The 22,183-nt window shown below is 40.9% G+C and overlaps 1 protein-coding gene across 1 annotated transcript; it reads left to right on the top strand.

The window, feature by feature from the left end:
- Nucleotides 1-1,390: 1,390 nt before the first annotated feature.
- Nucleotides 1,391-21,418, top strand: LOC121624567 (integrin beta-3-like). Its single transcript, XM_041962335.1, has 15 exons — nucleotides 1,391-1,544; nucleotides 2,057-2,142; nucleotides 2,893-3,097; nucleotides 3,194-3,446; nucleotides 5,490-5,652; nucleotides 5,900-6,061; nucleotides 6,229-6,324; nucleotides 7,273-7,362; nucleotides 7,908-8,042; nucleotides 9,603-10,047; nucleotides 14,277-14,499; nucleotides 14,583-14,683; nucleotides 15,831-15,950; nucleotides 19,063-19,229; nucleotides 19,816-21,418. The coding sequence occupies exons 1-15, from the start codon at nucleotides 1,478-1,480 to the stop codon at nucleotides 19,882-19,884; spliced, it is 2,382 nt and encodes a 793-aa protein (XP_041818269.1). The 5' UTR covers nucleotides 1,391-1,477; the 3' UTR covers nucleotides 19,885-21,418.
- Nucleotides 21,419-22,183: the final 765 nt, after the last annotated feature.

Here is a 22,183-nt window from a genome sequence, read left to right as displayed (position 1 = left end):
AGAATAAGACATTGATGTAGCCGAAACATTGTGATTCAGTATCTTACTTATAGTTCTTCTTATGCCTTCTTATGCCTACTGTTATTATCAAATTCAGAATAAAGAATTAGCCTACAGGAAAATGTACTACGACTGCTTTGATGAGTCTGCCTATGCTTGAGCTAACATTAAAACTTCATATTAAATCACTGTGGTTCCCAGTGGTGGAAAGTAACTAAGTACATTTATAGTTTTACGGTACTCCTACTTTACTTGAGTATTTATACTTTAAACCACCTTATACTTCTATTCCACTACATTTCAGGGTGAATGATTGTACTTTTATTGACTTGTGTTTGTCTTAGAATTATACTCACTAGTTGCATTATAGATTGAGATTTTACATACAAAATATATGATTATCTTGAAAAATATGATGCATTTTTATACAATAACTGCACAACAGTATAGCATAGTTGATCTGCACTTTAACCTCCTACGACATTAAAAAGCTTTCTACACATTAGTGCATATATAGCATTAAGACAAGAATAAATAAAATACATGAATATTAGAATATGAATAATTTTCTGATATTTTTCTGAGAATAAGTAAGATTTTGACTAGATCTATTGCAATAGAGCATTTTAATGTTGTGGAATTTCTACTTTTACTCAAGAAGATCTGAATATGTGCTCCACCACCGGTAGAAAGAAATAATAGAAATTCTGTCAGATATTGGCCGACAGAGAGCCTGTGTGCTTCCAAAAGCACCCATTTTATTACAAAGAACTACCAGATATATATATACAGCGCAACCTTAACTGTATTGTTGAACTCTTGAACTGTTGGAATATTAGGCCAAGTTACGCTTTTCAACTCATTTTTGAGTCGTTATTCCTTCGGTTGTTGCATTAATGTTTGAAAAAAGTTTTTTTTTTTTTTTTCTGCTGCACCCTGCAGCTAAAGGAGTGCTGGTGACCCTGGTCCTTACAGTTTATGGCCACTAGTGGGCAGTGTATACTAATGTAAACCTTATATAGACTTGAATACAGGTAATGCGTGCTTTATAGATCCTCCTGCTTCTACTTTGATTAAGTGTTTCAGCCAGTATGAACTAGTTTTTCACCGCGTGCATTAATTTATTTCCATAACCGAATCGGTGTTTTTTTTTTTTTAATCTTTCAATTAAAATGTGCTTATGTGGATATTTTTATAATGTTTTACATCATATTCTATGCGATTTTCAGTCAACAGTCCTCTAAACGGAGTGCAGATGGGCGCCCTCTCCGCTCTGGATGCTGCGCTCCTCCCGCCCACTCCGGTTCATAGTATGATAATGAGCGCTGTGGATGCGGAGCAGGGGGTGGCTTTAAGGCATTTGACTCTATTTGGAGTTGATTTCAGATGAGGAAAGTTTTTTCTTCTTTCTTTCTCTACTCCTGCTTAACCCAGAGCTCGTTGGCAGGCTCCGTCCTCACAGAGAGCCCGCACCAGGATGGGTGCTCTCCCGGCGCAGAGGACTTTATGGATCCTGATCCTTGCTGGAATAACAGGAGTTTGCGGTAAATTCTAATTTTATGATCTGCTGTTTTTCATGTAGCCGAGGAAGACTCATGTTACATTTTCTGCATTCTTGAGGCAAGTTTTCAACTGATGTTCTCTGCATGCCTGTCCTGGTAACATGTTCAGCTTAGGGTGTTTTTTAATAGCTGGCAAGAATTTTCCTGCATTTGAGGAATAATTAAGACAGTTATGAATGCACAAGGATGCATTATGTGTTTACAGAATTTTTAATTTCACATGCAACACCTGAAAACTTCTCAGATGTGTTTCAAGGGGCCAAAATAATCAAATTTAAAAAATCAGACTGTATTTTCATCTTGTTCTCTTTGGTCTTCATCTTTTTTACTGAAAAATGAACCGAAATTCTGATTTCTTCATCCCAAAGCTGTTATGCTAAATAAAAAAGGTTATAAAATAATTCCCAACCAGGTACAGCAGAGCGGATAAGGTTAACATTATGAGCAGGTTTTAACTGTACTTATGGAGAATGAACTCCTCTTTGGGTTTCCAGGTTCAAACGTCTGCACCTCCAGAGGGGCCAGCACATGCAAGCAGTGTCTGGCTGTGCACCCCAGCTGTGCGTGGTGCTTCCAGGAGGTGGGTTCTTTTTCCACTTCATTTCATTCAGGCAATGAGCTTTCTGCAGGGCGCAGGGTGGTACAGATCCCCAATCAGCCACATAATCTGGCTGAGAAGAATGAATGTAGATGTGTATCCTGAAGCAAATAAGTTCAGGTGTAAATTTACTTCTTTGTGCATTTTTAAAGCACTTTTTGCTCCTTGTACTCTCTGCATCCTGTTTGGGTTTGGTTCCTGGCACTTTGGACACAGCGCTTGAACTCGTGTGACCGCATGAGGATGTAGTCATATTTTCTGGTTCAACCTAATGAGCGTAATGATTTAATATTGTAAAACTCTGGGAGTCAACGTGCTCAACCTTTCACTCAAGTGTAACATTTTCCCAGGATGACTTCAGCCTGAGCGCTTTGGTTTATTGCCGAGGCTTCTTCATGTTCAGAAGCTCTGGTTGAACCAGCTCAGATGGGATGGCATTTTAATTCATTTGCATTTTATTTGCCTTTAAGTCCACAGTTTGTTTGAGAGAAGTCGTTCCAGCAGATTTTTTTCATAGAAAGCATGATGTTCTGGGCATTTTCATCCCAGCCACAAATTAGCCTTCAAGTGAATCGAATGTGCCCTTCTCTCTAAACACAGCTGTGTTACAGATGGGAATTCAGCAAATTCAAATATTTCTCTGCATTTTTAACAAACTAAAGTGCTTCCACACCGGCGAAGAGGTTGCTGGAAACAGTTTTTCTCTCTGAAACGATCTGCCTCTCCTGTCAGGACTTCGGCCAGGGGGTTGCCACTTCTTCCCGCTGCGACCTGAAGAGCAACCTGGTGGCAGCGGGCTGTGCTCCGTCAGCTCTGGAGTCTCCAAGCAGCAAACTGCAGGTGATCGAGGACCGGCCCCTCAGCAACAAGGCAGCGGGCGCCACGCAAGATGTCACTCAGATCAAGCCCCAGAAATTACACATCACCCTCAGGCCAGGTGGGGTCTACCATCTGAGTTTGTGGTTTGTGCCAGGCTGTTTTCTTTGCTTTGTATAACAAGTAAAAATACTAATTTCTGTGTCCCTTTTCCCAGATGATGCGAAGCGCTTCACAGTGAAGGTGCGTCAGGTAGAGGACTACCCTGTGGATCTCTACTACCTCATGGATCTCTCCTACTCCATGAATGACGACCTCTTCCGCCTGAGGACGCTGGGCAAGGGGCTGGCCGAGGCCATGAACCGCACCACCAGCAACCTCCGCATGGGCTTCGGGGCTTTTGTGGACAAGCCGCTGTCGCCTTACATGTACATCTCCCCCAAAGAGGCAGTGAAGAACCCCTGCTACAGGTAGGGGGTGGAAATACGATAATGTGGGCAATAATGTAAATGGTGCCTCCATTATTAGTAGAGTTAATGTTGAGCTGGTTTAATCCAGATGGGATAAAAGTATTGTTAAACTGAAGAGGCAGAGCAGCAATTTCTATGATAGCTTGCACTTATTTTAAGTGGAATTTCCTCTGTCACGGGATAATCATATGTCTTAATAAGACTGATGTTTGCTCGGAATTGAAAAAGGAAATTCCTCTGAATTGGTTGCTAATTCTTTTCATGTAGATTTATATTTTGCACGAGAGAAGTTCAGAACTTCTAAAACAGCAACATTCACAACAATTCTTTTTAAAGGAGTAGCTGGACATTTTGGGAACCGTTAAATTACAGCCAGGAGATGGTTAGCTTAGTTTAGCATGAAGACTGGATGCAAAACCACAAAATGTTGTTTTCACACTTCAGCTTTTGTGTGGATTAAGCAAACAGGACAAAACATGTTAATGACTGAGCTTTAGTGGTGCGTGTAGGCACAGTTTTTGACCTTCAGACAAAGCAAGACTTGCTGCTTCATCTATTTCCAATCTTTATGCTAAAATAATGTCTCCAACATATTTAACATACAGATATAAGAGAAGTATTGATCTTCTCATCTACTTCATGGTAAGAACACTATTAAACGTGCTTCACAAAATGTGGAACTCTTCCTAAAAGTTACTCACACATCAAGAACGTCAAGGTTGGCCTCCTTAACCCGCTTCTTTGTCTGTAAATAAGTACCTAAACTCAATCCAGACCTCTTTGTAATGGAAAGTATTTTTTAGGGGCTGCATTCTAACAATGTTTTACATTCCTGATACGTACCTACTGGTGTTGATTTCAGTGCTTGTTTGTGTCTGCATGTGGGAAGCAGCTTCATTGTGCACATGATGTCATTTTTGTGAGGACACCATTAAACACAGCGTTGCACAGTAAAAATGCAAGCAGAGTCACAGCACTTGTTAAAGGCTTACAGTGGCTCCCCAGTGCTTGGTCAGCTGCGCTGAATCAGCCGCAGGTAATCTACCCGGAGAGTAAGAGCGTCCCAATGCAAACTGCTGTAACCCCACCCGAAGGCTCCCGAAGAGGTCGATTTGGTGGTTTAAGGTCTCTTGGGGTCTTTCACTTTCCCGCTTACATGCAGTCTGCAGATATCCAGCCTCCAGGAATGTTTGGATAAAAGATAAGACAAGGGGAGAGTTTCAGTCTGGCAGGGTACAATACAGAGAGCAACAAGGGGCAACTGGCGGTGTTGGAGAGCCATTTTTAACGTTAAAGTGTAAAATCTGGAAAACAGATTCAACAAGGGAAAGAACTCTAAAGTTTGTTCATTGATCCACCACTTTGGTCCCTTCTGAAATACCTCAACAGCTACTGAATTCTGGACAGATATTCATGGTGCCCATTGGATTTTTCTCTGGCGCAGCCATCAGGTTGACATTTGAGGTTGGATTGGATGGATTGCCTGAAATTTGGCACAGACATTCATGTTCCCCTCAGGATGAACTGCTACATCTTTGACCCCCTGACTTTTCATCCAGCACCATCATCAGGTCAAACTTGTAGTATGTCCAATACTTTGGTTTATGACCAAATACCTGCAAAACTAATGGACATGCCTATGACACTCAGGTGTACTATATGATTAGTACTTGATAGCAAATGCTAGCATGCTAGCACTCTAAATTTAGATGACAAATAAAGTAATTATACCTACAATATGCCTTACTGCTGGATTTTATCCTTGTCAATGTTAGCATGTTAGCATGACAAGTAAAATGAAGAGCTGTCATGTCAAGATGTCACCAGGTAGCAGGTACAAGACAGAACTAGAAAATACATAATACTAAAAATATTCATGTAGCTTTGCAAGACATTTTTAAACACTTGAACCCAATTAACCTGATCATTTTCATTGAACAGTTTGAACATATTTTTTTTATAATAGCATATCAACAGATCTTCAGATGAATGATTCTGCACCTCTACTGAACCCTGATCAGCTGATGTCTGTTTCATTGACAGCATTAACACCACCTGCCTGCCCCAGTTTGGCTACAAACACGTTCTGTCCCTGACGGAGGAGGTGGGCCGCTTCACAGAGGAAGTGAAGAAGCAGATGGTGTCCAGGAACCGAGATGCCCCTGAGGGAGGCTTTGATGCCATCATCCAGGCTGCTGTGTGCAAGGTGGAGACACACACACGCACACACGCACACACACACACACACACACGCACACACTCGTAGTCTGATTTTATTTAGCAGTGTTTTTCTCTTCTGTCACAAACACATGTAAACATGTCAGGATTTCCAAAGGAAGAGCTAGACGATACAATTCAAAGCCGTATTTAAGTTAATCAGAAAGAGCTTTGCCTTCAAAAGCTGAATGAAACTGTTCGACTTTCCCTCCTCTCACCGTTGTGATGGCGACTAGGAGCAGATCGGTTGGCGCCCCGGTGCGTCTCACCTTCTGATCTTCACCTCGGACGCTAAGACTCACGTGGCTCTGGATGGTCGCCTGGCTGGAATCGTGCAGCCCAACGATGGGCAGTGCCACCTCAACTCTGATAATATGTACAGCATGTCTACCACCATGGTTAGTGTGCACTGTAAGGGTGTGTTAGACAGTAGACAGTAAAAGCATGAGAGAGTAACAGAGACAATGAAAGACTTTTGTTTGAATATGCAGGTCTGTATTAAAAGGAACAATTCGCAGGCTATGTTAGCATGTTGCTAACCACAGTGTCTCATTTGGCCCCACAGGATTACCCATCTTTAGCTCTGATCACTGAGAAGATGTCAGAGAATAACATCAACCTCATCTTTGCTGTCACCAACCCTGTGGTTCCTCTCTACCAGGTCAGGAGCTCTGCACTTCGCTCTGAGCACGTTTAGCAGTTCATTCTGTTCAGTCTCTGCTCAAAAAAGCAAATTAAGCAAATGTCCTAAAACTGAAAGTGAGAACGTGACAAATCCCAGTCGGTAATCATCTCATCATGAGCATACTGGAGCGTTTCAGTCCTCCAAACCTCACTGGTTTTTAAACAGAGATTCTTGGATCCAACATTGGAAGAATGCAAACTGAAATTAATCACTATTATGCACAGTTCAGACTCAGCAAGATACAAACTCAGTTTTTCCCAAACTATAAACCCTGTTCCAGCTAACCGTTAAAGGGAACGGGAATGTGAGAGAAACTGTCATTGTTCATAAAGGAAAACAAGTCAAGAATTTAGGAACATTGAGGAGGCGTGAGTTAGAGTGTGACACACTTGGGCTTTTTTAGGGTGTTTCCACACAATTATTAGTGGACCATACGACATCAAATGTTTGGTACAACTCTCACAACTATCTCATAGCATGAAACCAATGAAACCACTATTACATAGTGGTCAGAGTATCCGTTGTAAGCTCCCCTTTTTGGACTTTTCCTGTCATTAACTGCCCATTTTAACTGAGTGACGAAGAAAAAAGTGAAAAAAGATGGAATTTATATGCTCGATGGTGTAATAACGTATTATTGTGTCATCTGGAATTAATGGTGTAATATGTGTTAAAGCATTTTATTGACGACGAATGTAATAAGAATTATATTTTTTTATAATTATTTGGATATTTAATGTTTATGTGAGATGAAAAGGTTATATATTTCAATTCAAAGAGGCATTAACTGACATTTTGACCATATTTAGCAGGTACCGAGGGCTTTGTTTTATATATATTAGAAATTAGTGAGACATTAGTTATTATTAATGATCTATAAATAGTTTCCATGACTTCCAGCACGTCTGTCTCTCTGTCTCGCAGAATTACAGTGAGCTGATTCCTGGCACCACAGTAGGAACACTGTCCAACGACTCGGGCAATGTTATTCAGCTCATACTGAAGGCCTACGCTGTAAGTCTTACACACACACACATACACACACACACCTCAGACTAGACAGTGTTTCAGGGGATGACAAGTGTTTGCTGACACACACCCACAGCGTCTGAGTCACACACAGTCGAGCCGCAGTCTTAGTAGAAATTCCGCAGTGGTTGAGGTGTGAAGCTGACCAAATGTGGGACACTCCTGGCTGTGTTTCATTGTTTATTATGCAGGAAACAGGTGAATGAGCTGAACATTCATTTTAGCTGAAATCCTGTCCGTAACTCTGTGACGTGCATATGAGCTTGTGTGTTTATGTCTGCACAACCCAATTAATCTGTACGCTTGCATGCAATTAGTGCGGGAAATTAAGTGTCAGACTGGGAGAAGGAAATTATTTTAACTTGTAAAAATAATTTATAACAGTCGGCAGTGTGACCAATTTTGCCGTCAGATTTGAACCGACTGATCTGAGGATGTGACATGTGGTTTTGGCATCGTGACAAAAGTCTGTATGCTCATCCCTCCATGTGCGTGTCTCTCCTACTGTTTTCCTTCACTGCTGTTGCCAGAAAATCCGTTCCAAGGTGGAGCTGGAGCTTCAAGGCGTCCCAGAGGAGCTCTCCTTGTCCTTCAACGCCACCTGTCTGAATGGAGAGCTCATCCCTGGCCTCAAATCCTGCTCTGGGCTCAAGATAGGAGACACGGTCAGTCTACGTCGCCCCTTTAAAATGAAGTGCTGTGAGGTCTACTGTTGACCCCCTCAGCACAGATCTTAAACCAAAGATTTTGCCTTTTGTTTCGTTTAAAGGATTTCCTGTTGCTTGAAGGTGTAAAAACAAAAGAAAAAAAGGACAACAGTTTAGCAAAAATAATTAAGTTATGTTGCTATTATTTTTGTCCAAGGACCCCAAACTAATGTTGTGGACTGGCTGTGAGACAGCTGTGTCCACATGTAATATGTGTTAACACTCTCACCCTCCCACTTGTTTTACTCTTACTCCTTATTTTAACAGAGATACATGACGCCTCTCCTCTTGTTCTTCTCCTCTTATTGTTATTTTCTTGTCATATAGGAAAAAACACTGACGAGATAAATCGTCTTGTTCCCATAATAGTTTCTTTGTGACAGGAATTTTCTTGAAACTATTATCAGTACTGGACAAGGCGGATTGCTGCATAAGTGTAAAGAAAAAGAAAATAGGTGCAATAATGTTATTCCATTGAGCAGATGCACTGCTTGTTTTAAGAATTTGGGTTAGAGAGATTAAAAATAGCAACGGACCAGTGGCCATAACCATGTCTTGATTGCAAAAATAACATGTTAGTTAGTTCCATATACTATTTTCCACCGTTTTGGTCTCTTTCCATTTCCCTTCTTGGTGCTATCGCGTCTTTAAAGTTGGATTTCCCCCATTTCCTCTTTGGCGTCAAAGAGCAGATGATGGAAAAGAGTGGATCAGCGCTGTCTCTCATTCTTTCTTAGTTGATCTTTTCTTGTCTTTCAGCCTTCTCCTGCCAGCCCCATTTAGAGCAAAATCCTCTGCTTCAAGAGTTCTCCTTGTTCATTTATTTGCATTTTTGCTTTATCACAGCTTCTTTGGCTCTTTTCCTCGCTCTCTCCTCACTCCAGGTGACATTTTTTTGGCCTCCACTCACTTCTTTCTCTCTGCCTCAGCTCCCCTTATTTTTGCCATATATGGCTTTCTCTCCAGATGTGGTAACTGCCCACTTTTGGACATTCACCAGATTTGGATGCAATGCTGAATGAACAATTACTTTGACTGAGTACATATGGAGGCATTCCCGGTGTCACGTCTTTGTGCTGTTTGAACCGACAGTGATGAGGCAACGCTCCCAATTTGTGCTGCTATTAAATGAGCATTAACTGAATCATTAACATGCTGTCACGTGTTATGTAATCAGCACCGGGGTGTTACAGAAGCGTGATTGGTTTTACAATGTGTGTGTGTGTCTGTGTGTGAGTGTGTGGATAGTAGGGCTGGGCGTGTTTTTCAGCTGGGAGATGTGTGTGATCAAATAAAAAAGAAAATAAGCTCACAAAATGTGAAGAAATGAAAAATCCTTACACATACTCTGCTTTTTAAACATAAAAATACAACTGTGCACCTTCTGAATCCAAGATTTCTCTTTCACCAAACCAAGACGAGCTTAATTGATTAATTGAGAGAAACAAAATAAAACTCAAAACTGTCTTTAAACCAAGATTTGACATGTCACAATTTAAATTCCCTCCTCTCGTCCAGGTCTCTTTCAGCGTGGAGGCCAGAGCTCGCGGTTGCCCCAAACAAAAGAAGAAAACCTTCATCATTAAACCCGTGGGCTTCAAGGACTCCCTCTCCATCACCGTCACCTTCGAGTGCGACTGCAAGTGCCAGACCAAAGCTCAGCCCAACAGCCCCAAATGCAACCACGGCAACGGCACCTACGAGTGCGGCATGTGTCTGTGCCACCCAGGTCGCTTAGGGCCACACTGCGAGTGTGCAGAGGGCGACTATAACCCCACGGAGCAGGACCGCTGCAGCGGACCCGCGGGCTCTGGAGGGCCTCAGTCCGCCATCTGCAGCGGCCGCGGGGACTGTGTGTGCGGCCAGTGCGTGTGCCACAGCAGCGACTTTGGAAAAGTGTGGGGGAAGCTGTGCGAGTGCGACGACTTCAACTGCCTGCGCTACAAGGGGGAACTGTGCTCAGGTAAGAGCTCAAGAGCTAAAATGAGAGAGATGTTCAAATTTCTTGTGGCATTAATTTGGATGAGTGTCTGAAGATGAAGGAGTGGGGCTTAAAGAGGAAGATGAAGAATTTTTTACGAAATGACTCAAATTATTAAAAGCAAGACCGGCAAACAAAAGTAATCGATTAATCGTTTCAGCTCTGTTCAATTTTGATGATATATTATTCATTTAAGCCATTTATCAAGCCACACTGGCAAACATTCACAGGTTACAGCTTCTCAAATGTGAGTATTTGCTGCTTTTCTCAGTTTTATATCATTATACGTTGAATAGATTTCTGTTGTGTTGGTTAGAAAACAGAACTTTGGGCATTTTTCATTATTTTCTGTCAGAAAAACGTGAGGAATCTAACTTTTTTAAGGAATAATGCAACATTTGGGAAATATCGTTTTCATGCTCAGTGTTTGATGAGAGAATTAAAATGACACATGATGAAACATGTTACCAGTTTGCTTAAGTTAGCACTGCATAAAAGCTTAGCGATGCACGAAAGTAACAAAATCCATGTACAGACACTAACTTGCCCTAATTAAAATGTTATATCTTGTTTGTTTAATTTGCACAGAAGCTGAAGTGTAAAAATGACACGTTGTGGTTAAGGGGCACGGAGGACTATTTCTTGGCCTGATGCAGTGACCTCCTGGAGCGTTATCATCAATGTGAGGTTGCCAGGCTCCAGGAAGTAACAGCACCCAGCCAAGAAAATATAGCCATTTCGCCCTTTCCAGTTTTATAAGCTAAGCTAAGCTAAGATACCCTCATCCTCAAGATAAAATCTCATCTCACCTCATGGCAAGAATAAGTGCATTTCCCAAAATGTTAAACTAACTTTAACATTATTTTCAGATTAAGCACCACATACTATGAGTACGTTTAAATGGCGAAGGAGCTGAAAATGATGAAACATCGCATGTATCTGTGGTGAAGTTTCAGAACATGTGCCTTCGCCATCGGGGTTAGCAGTCCCCTGACTTGCCACCCACCTCATCTGGGAAGAATTACATACAATAACAACCCTCCCTTCTGCCCAGGACATGGGCTCCATTCACAATAAACATATGGTGCGCTGTGTGCAGCGCGTGTGAGTGTAAGCTCAGGTTGTATGTTTGTGTCAGCCAGGCCAAGCTTTTGTTCCACGGAGTTCAACGGGACTCATGCACAAAGAAAGCTTTTTTTTAAGTTTGACAGTAGCTTTCTCCGCTCAGAGGGGGATTCTCGTGTTTCTGAAGGGTTCTCTGTTGTGGTCGAGATGTTCAAACAGTGGGAATGAGTGTGTGTTTAGTCATAGTTAAAAGCTTTAACACAGAGGCTTGTGATCCTCCTCTTCTTGTAGTGTTTTAAAAGAGACAGTATGTCTGATGTTACCCGGAGGGTGTTTGTAATTGGGATCTTATGAGCGACTTTTCAGTCTGTTATCAGCTGTGTAAAATAGCTGTTCGACCATACATGACCGTGCATTCAGTCTCTTTCTAATAGCAGTTAATACTTCTACGAAAGCAGAAGATCAGGAGCGTTACTTGTCGCTGGATTCAGCATCCCACAGAACAGAGCCTGCAATCAAAATTAGTAAAGAAATCAAAAAGAACAGTTGGACAAATTGGGCTTGATTCATCACTTTCATATCATTCAGACCATAACTATGAGCAGTACAAGCGGGGGAAACTGTCCACGTCAGCCTCTGAGTTGTGGTTGGAAATATTGGGGCTGTCTGACAGCTACGATATGTCCTACGCAGCAAAAAGAACTACAGATGTGTCCACAAACTGCTGTCAATATGCCTGCAAAGCTGCCACAAAGAGCAGTTAATGCATCTTTAAAATCCAACATTAACAACATTTTAAAAGGACTGTTTGCTTTAGTAGCCTGATGAACAAATGCAAATACACAACAAAAGTAGCTAATTTAGGCTTTTTATCTGGTGACTACAAGGTTAGCAGTGGGACAAGTGTTGGGATGATGCGTGAACGCTCTAATATCCGCCCACTTTCCGTGGATGCAGCACAAGCATAGAGCTAGCTTAGCTTAGCTTAAAGAATGGAAGCACAGGGAAGCAGCTAGCTCTGTCCAAAGAGCACAAATAATGCTGTCAACACCTATAAACTAACTTATTAACACTTTGTATCTCTTTGTTTTCATCTACACACAAACAGAAATGTAAAAATGATCACTTCGAAGAGAGCATGGCTAGCTAGCTGCCATGCTAGCTAAGCTAATTACCTCCTGAGTGCATCCACGCCTAATGAACTGGCGTAGTCCAAAAATGCACAGAATTATGTATCCTTCTCTAATACTCTAAATGTTAAACTATTCTGATAAGATGGCAAAGCAAAGACAGAACAGGAAGTAAAGGACAAAATGGAGTCAGAGATTGCTCATTTTTTAATTTTAATTGAGCATCGATAATTGCATAAAAAATTTTTGGCACTGGCTGCTCTCCGGCCTTGAGCTTCATCACTCCATCACATCTCATATATCACTGCTCTCACAGAGACATGTTTTGCTGTATTCCCCAAAGCCCATAGATTAACATGAAAATACCTTTAAGCTTACTCATTGGCTAGTGTGGTGTAATGAGGCTAAAAATAAACCCATGTTTGGTCAGAAAAGGGCCAAGTGGGAAATGTTCTGTGTGCTGGTGTGTGTAAAACATGGTCTGCTGTTGTCTTGAAATACCTTATTCAGTGCGAGGACCACAGACTTATGTTCTTCCCCCACAGATGGTCTAATTAAAAGCCAGCGGTGCTGTGGTCAAGTGGTGATGGCAGATTGTTCGTGGTTTATCTTTTATCCGGTCAGGCTGCTCCAAACAGCTTCCTGTCACATTGTTTATCTGGGCATTGTTTTGCAGCGATAGGCCACAATGTTTTCTGCATTGTCACTCTCGTATCGGCATGCACCCACACACATCACACATAGATACATGGAATAACAACAAACCAATGCACACAAGTTCACCAACACACACACTGAATCATGCAGCCGAAAATAAAAGTGATCCAGACACCACAGGGCATACAATGAAATGGGTTTTGGATCTCTAGCAGTTGCAGCAGCATGACTAACCACTTCTGCTTTCCAGTGTTTGAGATCAAAAGTCAAGAGCTCCAGACTGCAGCTACAAAGTGTCTCAGTGGGACATAACACCCATTTTTCATCTTGTAAAATTTAACTTGTGACTTGGAATGAATGTGAGCACAGTTATTATTTGGATTGAAACCTGGTACCACGTAATACTAGCTTGAGTTTATCCAGCGTGGTTGTTAAATTAGCAAGAGTTTCAAGGCAAACCAAAGGTAGAAGATGTTCGTCGAGAGAGAAAGATTTCTTTTGAGAGATTTAAAACACGGCATGGCAACAGGAAAATAGGTATGTCATAATAAGTATGACACAGGCTTGTGGTAAATTCACTCATAATATCTTAACAAGCAGTGGCCAGTCATTACAACCTCATGCTGACCAGCCAGACATTGTTCAAACCCACAGAACTCTATTTTAAAATTCCCAAAATTTCCAAAGATCCCCCCATGCATCAGGATGAATTTTGGGAAAATGAATCTAAAATGCTGCATGATATTTAGATGTTATGGAATAATGAAGCTACAAAACACTGACTCTTTGGATTAAATGTCTAAACATCACATAGCTTTGATGAAGAGTTGGAAAAGAGCTGGTGCTGAATATGCATGATTGTGCGGAGTGAGATGAAAATCTACACCCAAGCTAACTGTATGTTCACCAGATATGAACTCGTATTAGCCAGCCAAACATAGCTTGTTTCAAATTGAAATTACAATCATGTAAACCACTAAGCACTCCAGCCTTTTTCCTGCCTCTTTCCCAACTCCCGCCACACCCTCGTTTACACACAGAATTTCACATTGTCTTCCTTTATTGTTTATTCGCTTCCTCTCTTGCTGTTTTACTCCATGCACCACCCTTCTATCTGTGGAATTTATACCAGTAAACAAAGTCACAGTAGCCCTGTCAAACCTCTTTGTCTCAACAAACAGTTTGGTGGGTTGTCACGCCTGCTAATGTTAAAAAAAGTCAAGATCCTACATTCATCCATTCATAGTTGAATACTATAGTTTGATTTAATATCAATAGAGCTAAGAAATAAGCTAATTTTGAGGCTACTGAACAGAACATTGTTGACCTCTCGCCTCCTCTCTCCTTCTTCCCTCCCAGGCCATGGCATCTGTAACTGTGGCTTCTGTCAGTGTGCGCCAGACTGGCAGGGTGAGAACTGTAACTGCTCCAGGCGTACTGACACCTGCATGTCCAGCGTGGGTCTGCTGTGCAGTGGGCGGGGCCAGTGTGTGTGCGGGGCCTGTGAGTGCACCCAGCCAGGTGCCTACGGGGCCACGTGCGACAAGTGCCCCACCTGCCCTGACGCCTGCACCATGAAGAAGTGAGCCTGCACCCACAGCCGTCACGTATGGAGTCCAGAAAGTGATTTTAAAATGGCCTGACTGACTTTTTTCGTTCTTAAAGGGAGTGTGTGGAGTGTAAGCACTTCAAGAGGGGCAAACTGTTTGACGACAACACCTGCTCACGAATCTGCAAGGATGAGATTGTGCTTGTGGATGAATTAGGTGAGACGCCCGGCTGACCAGAACAGCGCCCGAGTTTTGGGTTGCCAGGTTATGTAAAAATACCTCCTTCAGCTTTCTTATAATGTAATAGTTGTGGTTGGAAATATTGGGGCTGTCTGACAGCTACGATATGTCCTACGCAGCAAAAAGAACTACAGATGTGTCCACAAACTGCTGTCAATATGCCTGCAAAGCTGCCACAAAGAGCAGTTAATGCATCTTTAAAATCCAACATTAACAACATTTTTAAAGGACTGTTTGCTTTAGTAGCCTGATGAACAAATGCAAATACACAACAAAAGTAGCTAATTTAGGCTTTTTCTGCAAGGATGAGATTGTGCTTGTGGATGAATTAGGTGAGACGCCCGGCTGACCAGAACAGCGCCCGAGTTTTGGGTTGCCAGGTTATGTAAAAATACCTCCTTCAGCTTTCTTATAATGTAATAATGTGGCTACAAATTTTAGTAATAAACCATTTAAAAAAGCCATTCATCCAATCCAGTATAACTACTCCTGAACAGCAACAACTGTGTCAACTCGTGCCAATTACAGGATGATGGTGCATGTTAACAGTAGCACAAGAAGTTAAAAAGTCAGCAAACTGACTCAGTAATTACATGGCAATATCCACCACTGTTTGCTAACACGAGATAACTTTAGACACTGTAAGCTCGTGGTCATACCAGACCAAGTGGGACCATAGCAGCAAAATCCCTCAGTGTATAGACTCAAGCAATGGTGTGTTTTATAGCTATAAATGTTACTTTTCATATGTAAGAGGAAGAATGTGTGTGATTCTCATATTAAAGCTCACAAAAACTCAAACATCATCATGCTGGAGGAGGATAAACACCAACCAGAAAGGCTTTTCACAACCTGGCAACTCAAAAGTTATTCTTAGTAGTGGCTTACCACTGCTATAAGAAGGAGTAAATGATTTATTAACCATTGATGAAGCTAATAGTTTCACCTTCTAATAGAAAATGAATGGTTATCATCCAAAAATGCCTCTCGAGTGATAATATGAGCGAAGAATGTGTGAATTCCAGTTTATAAAGTTTATTATAGTTGTTCAACCAAGAACAGGAAAAGAGCTACATGTCTCGAGAACTAGTTGTGAAAACGTTTTTCTTATTTTTTCGTGCAGTGCTCCATGATACAAATGCTGTTAACTGCACTTACAAAGACGAGGATGATTGTGTGGAGCGTTTCCAGTACTATGAGGACGCCAGCGGCAAGTCCATCTTGTTTGTCGTCAAAGAGCCAGGTGAGAGAGATCCATCCTAAATGAATACCTGAGCTTAGAAACAAATATTATATTATAAATCAATAATTAGATTTTAATAATGGATCAAATTAACCTGTAACAGCTAAAAGGAGAGTGATTATTGAACTTACAAATCTTTGGTGGCCACAAACGAAACTCCAACTGTATTATTTGCTAACATTTTAGCCGTAATGATTTTAAACAATGATTATACAATAATACAGTATATTAATGTTGAGTTTACGGGTCGTTCCGCTGCCCCCAAGTGGCCAAAAAAGGACAATACTTCATATTATACAGTACATTTATATAAAAATAGTTAAGATTATATGTGGAAGAGATGAGGGAAGCCATAATGACAGAAAATAAATGCAAGCGCTGAACAGATAACAAGAATAAACTCTACAACCACAAATGCATCACCAACCTATAGTATTTCCAGCGAACTTCCTCGCCTTGTGAAATCAGTGTGTTTTTTCTTCACCCACGAACAAGCTGTCACTTCCCTGCTGCATGCCCTTCATCTGCTTGTTAAGAGGCCAAATAGAAAGAGTGTGGGGCGGTAAAACGGCCTTTAATGACCACCAGTGCCCGCAGAGAAAGTCTGTCCCTGGGTCTGCCTTTAATGAATGTGTGTGTTTAATTTAAGCGCACCAAAATTTGCCTTGAACACCGTGCACCCTGCCGTGTCAAAGAGGGTCGTAAACTGCTGCCCATGTCCTCCTGGAACCGCTGACTCTACAGATGCTTGAGAGGAAAGCAGGAGAGGGAGAGAGTAAGCAGAATAAAGGGATAGAGAACATTTTAAACATGAAGCTGTCTTACGAAGGCGAAAGAGAAGACAGGACAAGAAGATCAAAATTTTTAATTTTTCTCATTTCAAAGTTAATAAGTAATGTTGCAGAAACGGGCTTGTAGCACCAAGCTGACATGATCTGTATTTAAGCTGTAATGGTAGCAGCTATAGGGATCAAAAGGGTCAGCTGAAGAGCAGGAAATAGACGAAAAGTAGGAGTGAGCAGAGAGGAAGAGGAGTAAAGCTTTGATGTCGCCTGTAAAAGTTCACCTTGGTTGCACTGTTACCCAACTCTAGGATCCACACATGTATGTGCATGCAAGCACATGTTCACGCACAGAAAAATGGTCAGATATACAGACATAAATCCGGCCTGCCAAACAAACAAGTACACACACATATGGACCAGATGGCTTTTAACACTGGTGGCTAGAAATGTAAAGGTAAGACATTTTTGCTAACAGTGAGGAAACTGTTGCCAGACTTCAGTTCCTGCTCAAATAGAAAACACAAATAGAAACTTTAGCAATGATATCAAAGGCTATTATAATTCCTCTTATCTATTTTTTTGTGACATTACTATTCATCATTGCTAAACGTCAACATTAAAGCGGATATTAGGTATATCCTCATATGAACAACAGATAACTGCTAACCCCTCTCAGCTCTACAGTGTTTCAAAGCAACTTTCAGCGAATTGTTTTGTTTTTTCGGCCTACAACTTCATTGTTTGTCTTGTTTCACTCTCACCTCTCTTGTGTCTTTGTCAGCCACAGCAGGCAGCTGAAAAAAGCTGTAAAATGTGTAAGACGCACCAAGCTTTCAACTAATTCCAACGTAGACCAATCCACAGCAATATTAGATGAAGCAAAATGGCATAGCATAAATAACAAAAAATGGCGCCATGCAGATGCTAAAGGCTACCTTGTGTGTCTTTATGAGACAGACAGGGGCATGACACCATGTTGTGGGTATTTGATGACAAGGAATGCAAACAGGTTGTTAGTGCAGCTTAAGAGCCATATGTTTCACTCAGGGATTGGTGGAGACCAAAATCAGAGCTAAAAGGAGAGTGAATATCAGGTGGGCCAGAGAGACGCCTACAAATTAGGGCTAATGCTGCTCAGTGTGTGTTTGATATATAAATAGGCAACTGTTTGCAAACAAGTTTGAAGTATCAGCTTTAAGGTAATAATACATGTCTACAGCTTGTTTCTGCTGCCCCCAAGTGGCCAAAAAACAGTTTAGAAGTTTTTAAATGCAGTTAGTTTTTATTAATTAAGAGCCTAATGCTCAGGTAATCTTCTTTACTGGTGATGTGGATGTTGGTATGATCTAACTGTCATCACATTTTTACTCAAGTATCCCTCAATTCTGATTGCCAATGTTTCCAACTGACTCCCACCCACATTAAGCCACAGTCAACTATGGTAGACCCAATTGTTTATATTATGATGAAGACTGAAAAACGTTTTTGCATCAAGATTTCAGTTTAGAAAGCATCCGTTGAGAATCAGTTAAGCCTGGACACTACAGGCCAAACGGGTCATTGGACTTATGAGAGAGTTAAGATGATGGCCTGACTTGCTTCCTCTTGAAAACTCCTGAACCTCACAAACAACTATTTAAACTAGATGTTGCAGACATAAAATGAAGAGTGATTCAGAAAGTGCATGGCCTGTTACTGCCCTCAAGTTCATTCAAAAACATATTTGGTGGTTCATTTTGGAGAAGGTTTTCCGGAACAGCTAATGATGGGAAAAATGACCAGGGAGGGCACAACAAGTCATGTGTTATTCCAGTCTGGTGTCGGAAGGCTTCATGTTAATAGCATGTTGAAAGAGCATACTGTCAGTCATGTATTGTACAGCCTTCTTGAAATCAAATTCCTGTTGAGTTTTGCCAGACCACATTGAGGGACGGGAGATTTGTGGCCTGGCTGTGCGAGGTTGCTATTTTCCACTTCAGCCCATTCTCTTCTCTGCTCTTTGGTATCTAAAAGTCCCATTGCCTTCTGTTCACCATGCTGCACTCGTTCTCCATCACTTCACATATCTGATAACCTTAAGAAAACACCTGTCATTCATGCCAGAAAGAGCCACATCACAGCCATTTTAACAGCATGACGATGTTGTCTGAATCTGTAAAGTCATAGCATTTAGCCAGTTGCAGCAAAAGCAACATCAGATCCATGAGTGAAGGAGGAGACAAGGAGGAAACATTATGAAACCAGACTTCCTCTGGGGTAACTCCTGGCTTATCTTCCTCTCTGTGTGCACTTTACTCATTGCTTTATCTCTTCCTCCCTCCCTCCAGACTGCCCCAAGGGTCCAGACATTTTGGTGGTGCTTCTGTCAGTGGCAGGAGCAATCTTGTTCCTCGGCTTGGCAGCTCTTCTTATCTGGAAACTGCTGGTCACCATCCACGACAGACGGGAGTTCGCCAAATTTGAGGAAGAGCGTGCTCGCGCCAAGTGGGACACGGTCAGTGAATGTAACATGAGGCGGCGTGTGCCTGCAAATGCTCCGATGGGCTGTATTTGAAAACTATGTTCAAAACTAAGATAGAAATCAAGGCACAGGCTTGGACTCATGGCACACACACACTCAGTCATGATTACACCTTCATACACACATACACACACACACACACACACACAAACAGGCCACACACGCAGTCTGTCGCTCTCGTTTTCTGGAGATGTTTTTTATTACCTTTGTGGCGTGCTGTTACTCCCAGCAGAATAAAAGGCAGCCAACGGAAGGGCTGGGTTTAAATCAGCTAACGCTAATTAGCCTTTACTGGTAATAAAGCCACCTAGATCCCATAGGCCTGAAACCACAAAGAATCATAGTACTTTTAAGATACTCTCTGAGTAACGAAGGTGAAAGCATAAGCCACACATTCAATTTAATACCTGTGCTCAAACACAAGGGATGGCTGTCATGCAAAGGTAATAAAATTAGTAGATTTAAAAAAAATTCTACCAAGTTATCTATTTTGCTACCTCCCAGACCTTTAATGTGCCTTTTCAGTGAATTTCTAATTTATTTTCTGTCTGTGCAACAGGGACACAATCCTCTCTACAAAGGAGCCACATCTACCTTCACAAACATCACATACAGAGGAAAAGACTGATGCTACTGAACGAGGACGAAGAATAATGGATGAATTAATGGACTCTTGCTGTCCTTTGCAGGAAGGAGCCGAATCATGTGCAGGCCTCTACTGTCACAAGACAATAATTAATAATTATTTGTGTTTGTAAATATGTAGAAATGATTCTGAGGACACATTTTTTATCAGGGATTTGTTTTAAACACCCTCGTATACTACACTGATAAGTAAGATATTGTTTTGATTTTGTGTGATTGACTAAGACTCTTGTGATGTGCTGGTTTACCCAAATCCCAAAAAACATATTTACTTCCCCTAGCAACAGTATCCAGGCATTTATACAGTTTTTATTTTATTTTCCAATATATTGAGACATCTACAGAGCCCCAAAGTCCAGGAACCAATAGTCTGGATAACCAACAGACCATGCTGTGGATGGTGTTCATACTGTTTTACCTATGGTGGAGAATAGTATCAAAAGAAAGGCCAGTAAGAAACTCTTTTTCAGAGGCAGGTGATGCCAGAATTATGCACATGACTAAGTACTAAGTGGAAAAATATATAAAAACATGATGTGGGTGAACAAATCCTTGGAGTCTGTGGAAGAATGATTATACACACACGCACACACAAAAAAAAATCCATTTCCTGATCACAATGTTGGGATTTCCTGTTTGTGGTACTCAGTGGGACTGTGGCAAGATAAACTGCCTGCAAAAAAGTGATATACTGGAGATGGGATGTGTTTTGGAGTAAACTGTTGATTTACTGAAAACTGGTGCAGTTTCTTGTGTAGTGTTTTCTCCCACGTGAACATCTTTCATGTTTTTTTCCCTAAAATATGACTAATGTCATGTTTTTTTTCTAATGAGCTGAACTTTGCAACCACATAAGAGTGTCCAGTTTTGGGATGTGAAAGACTCAGCTGAAACAGAAGAAGCTTTATTCCATAATGGATGATTAAAGATGTTAGTTCTCAAGACATCTGATTACAAATTCATTACATTTTAGGGGTATTATTAGTTTTTTATATAATAAGCAAATGTGGAACTTTTCTAAATTACTGATGTTCTATAAAGGTACAAAAGTGACTCATATATGCTGTGTTTTTGTTTTAAATGCTGAAAACTTGTTTGATTATTTGAATCGGAGCATCCTGAAACTCCATTTCTCCAAAGACTACACAAAGACAAATGACCAGTATTGTGTTTTCCTGCAAAATGCCTTGCGTGAACAGTCCACTGTCATATTGCTGCCCTTAATGAGCTCTCATCACACCCTGTCAATATTTCATGTCTGTTGGTGATTTGTTGAATGATCCGCCTACTCAGGATAGTCATCATGAAAATACTGAGGGCTAAAATAATTCCTGCTCAGACATTAATTTAATTACTTTAATGGCAACAAGGATTTTCAGGATAATGACCAAAGTGAATTATTACAAATTACACGTTATATTACAGGAATTGACTACAGACACAGAGAGATTATGAACATCTGTATAAATACGATTGCAGCAAGACATTTGATAAATAATAAATGACTGCGCAGCCTCCCCATGACTCATTCATGTGTGCAGGGCTTCTCGACTGCAATGCTCTGCTTCCATCTCCTGGACTTAAACTGCAAGTATAGCTTACTGGTCCTTGTGGGAATCTGCAAGTGACACTATCCAATATACATGATGAATTATCACAGATGAATTACACCTCTTACACGGAGCAGATTAAATTACTTAGCCAGTAATGAAGTTTTGGTTGGTGCAATTAAACCACAAGAGTTTATTACCATTGTCTGATTGCATTAAAAGTTGCATTTTAATGGAAATTTCGATCTGTTATAGAGGCAAAATTTGAATACAAAGCAAAAGAGAGGAAAGAGGCAACACTACATACATGGTGTTTTGTGATGTTTATGTGTTTTGTTTATCTGTGCTAAAGCATGGAGAGAGAAAAAATGCTTGGCATTTAGATGTTGTCCTTTGTGCTGTGGAAGCATGTAACCACAGTAACCTTATTCATCAAGGAATGGCTGCTTCCTCTTATTTTACGTGATTTCCTTCATTAAAATATTTAAAGCACAATTATTGAAAAGGGATTTGAATATGTCAGGTTTTGACAAAGAGGCCAAACTGGTAACACCTTATAATAAGATAAATAAAATAAAGTAAGCCATAATGATTACTGACACTGATTTTACTTATTATCAAGTCAAAATGAGTTTGTGATATGTCAAGAATGAAAGGATTATTAAATCATGTTAACGCTTAAATACTTCATACATTAATTTATAAGCCACCAACTAAAATCCAGATAATAGA

Source organism: Chelmon rostratus, chromosome 21 (genome assembly GCF_017976325.1).
Source record: "Chelmon rostratus isolate fCheRos1 chromosome 21, fCheRos1.pri, whole genome shotgun sequence".
Classification (NCBI taxonomy): Eukaryota; Metazoa; Chordata; class Actinopteri; order Chaetodontiformes; family Chaetodontidae; genus Chelmon; species Chelmon rostratus.
This window is presented reverse-complemented; position numbering and strand designations above follow the sequence as displayed.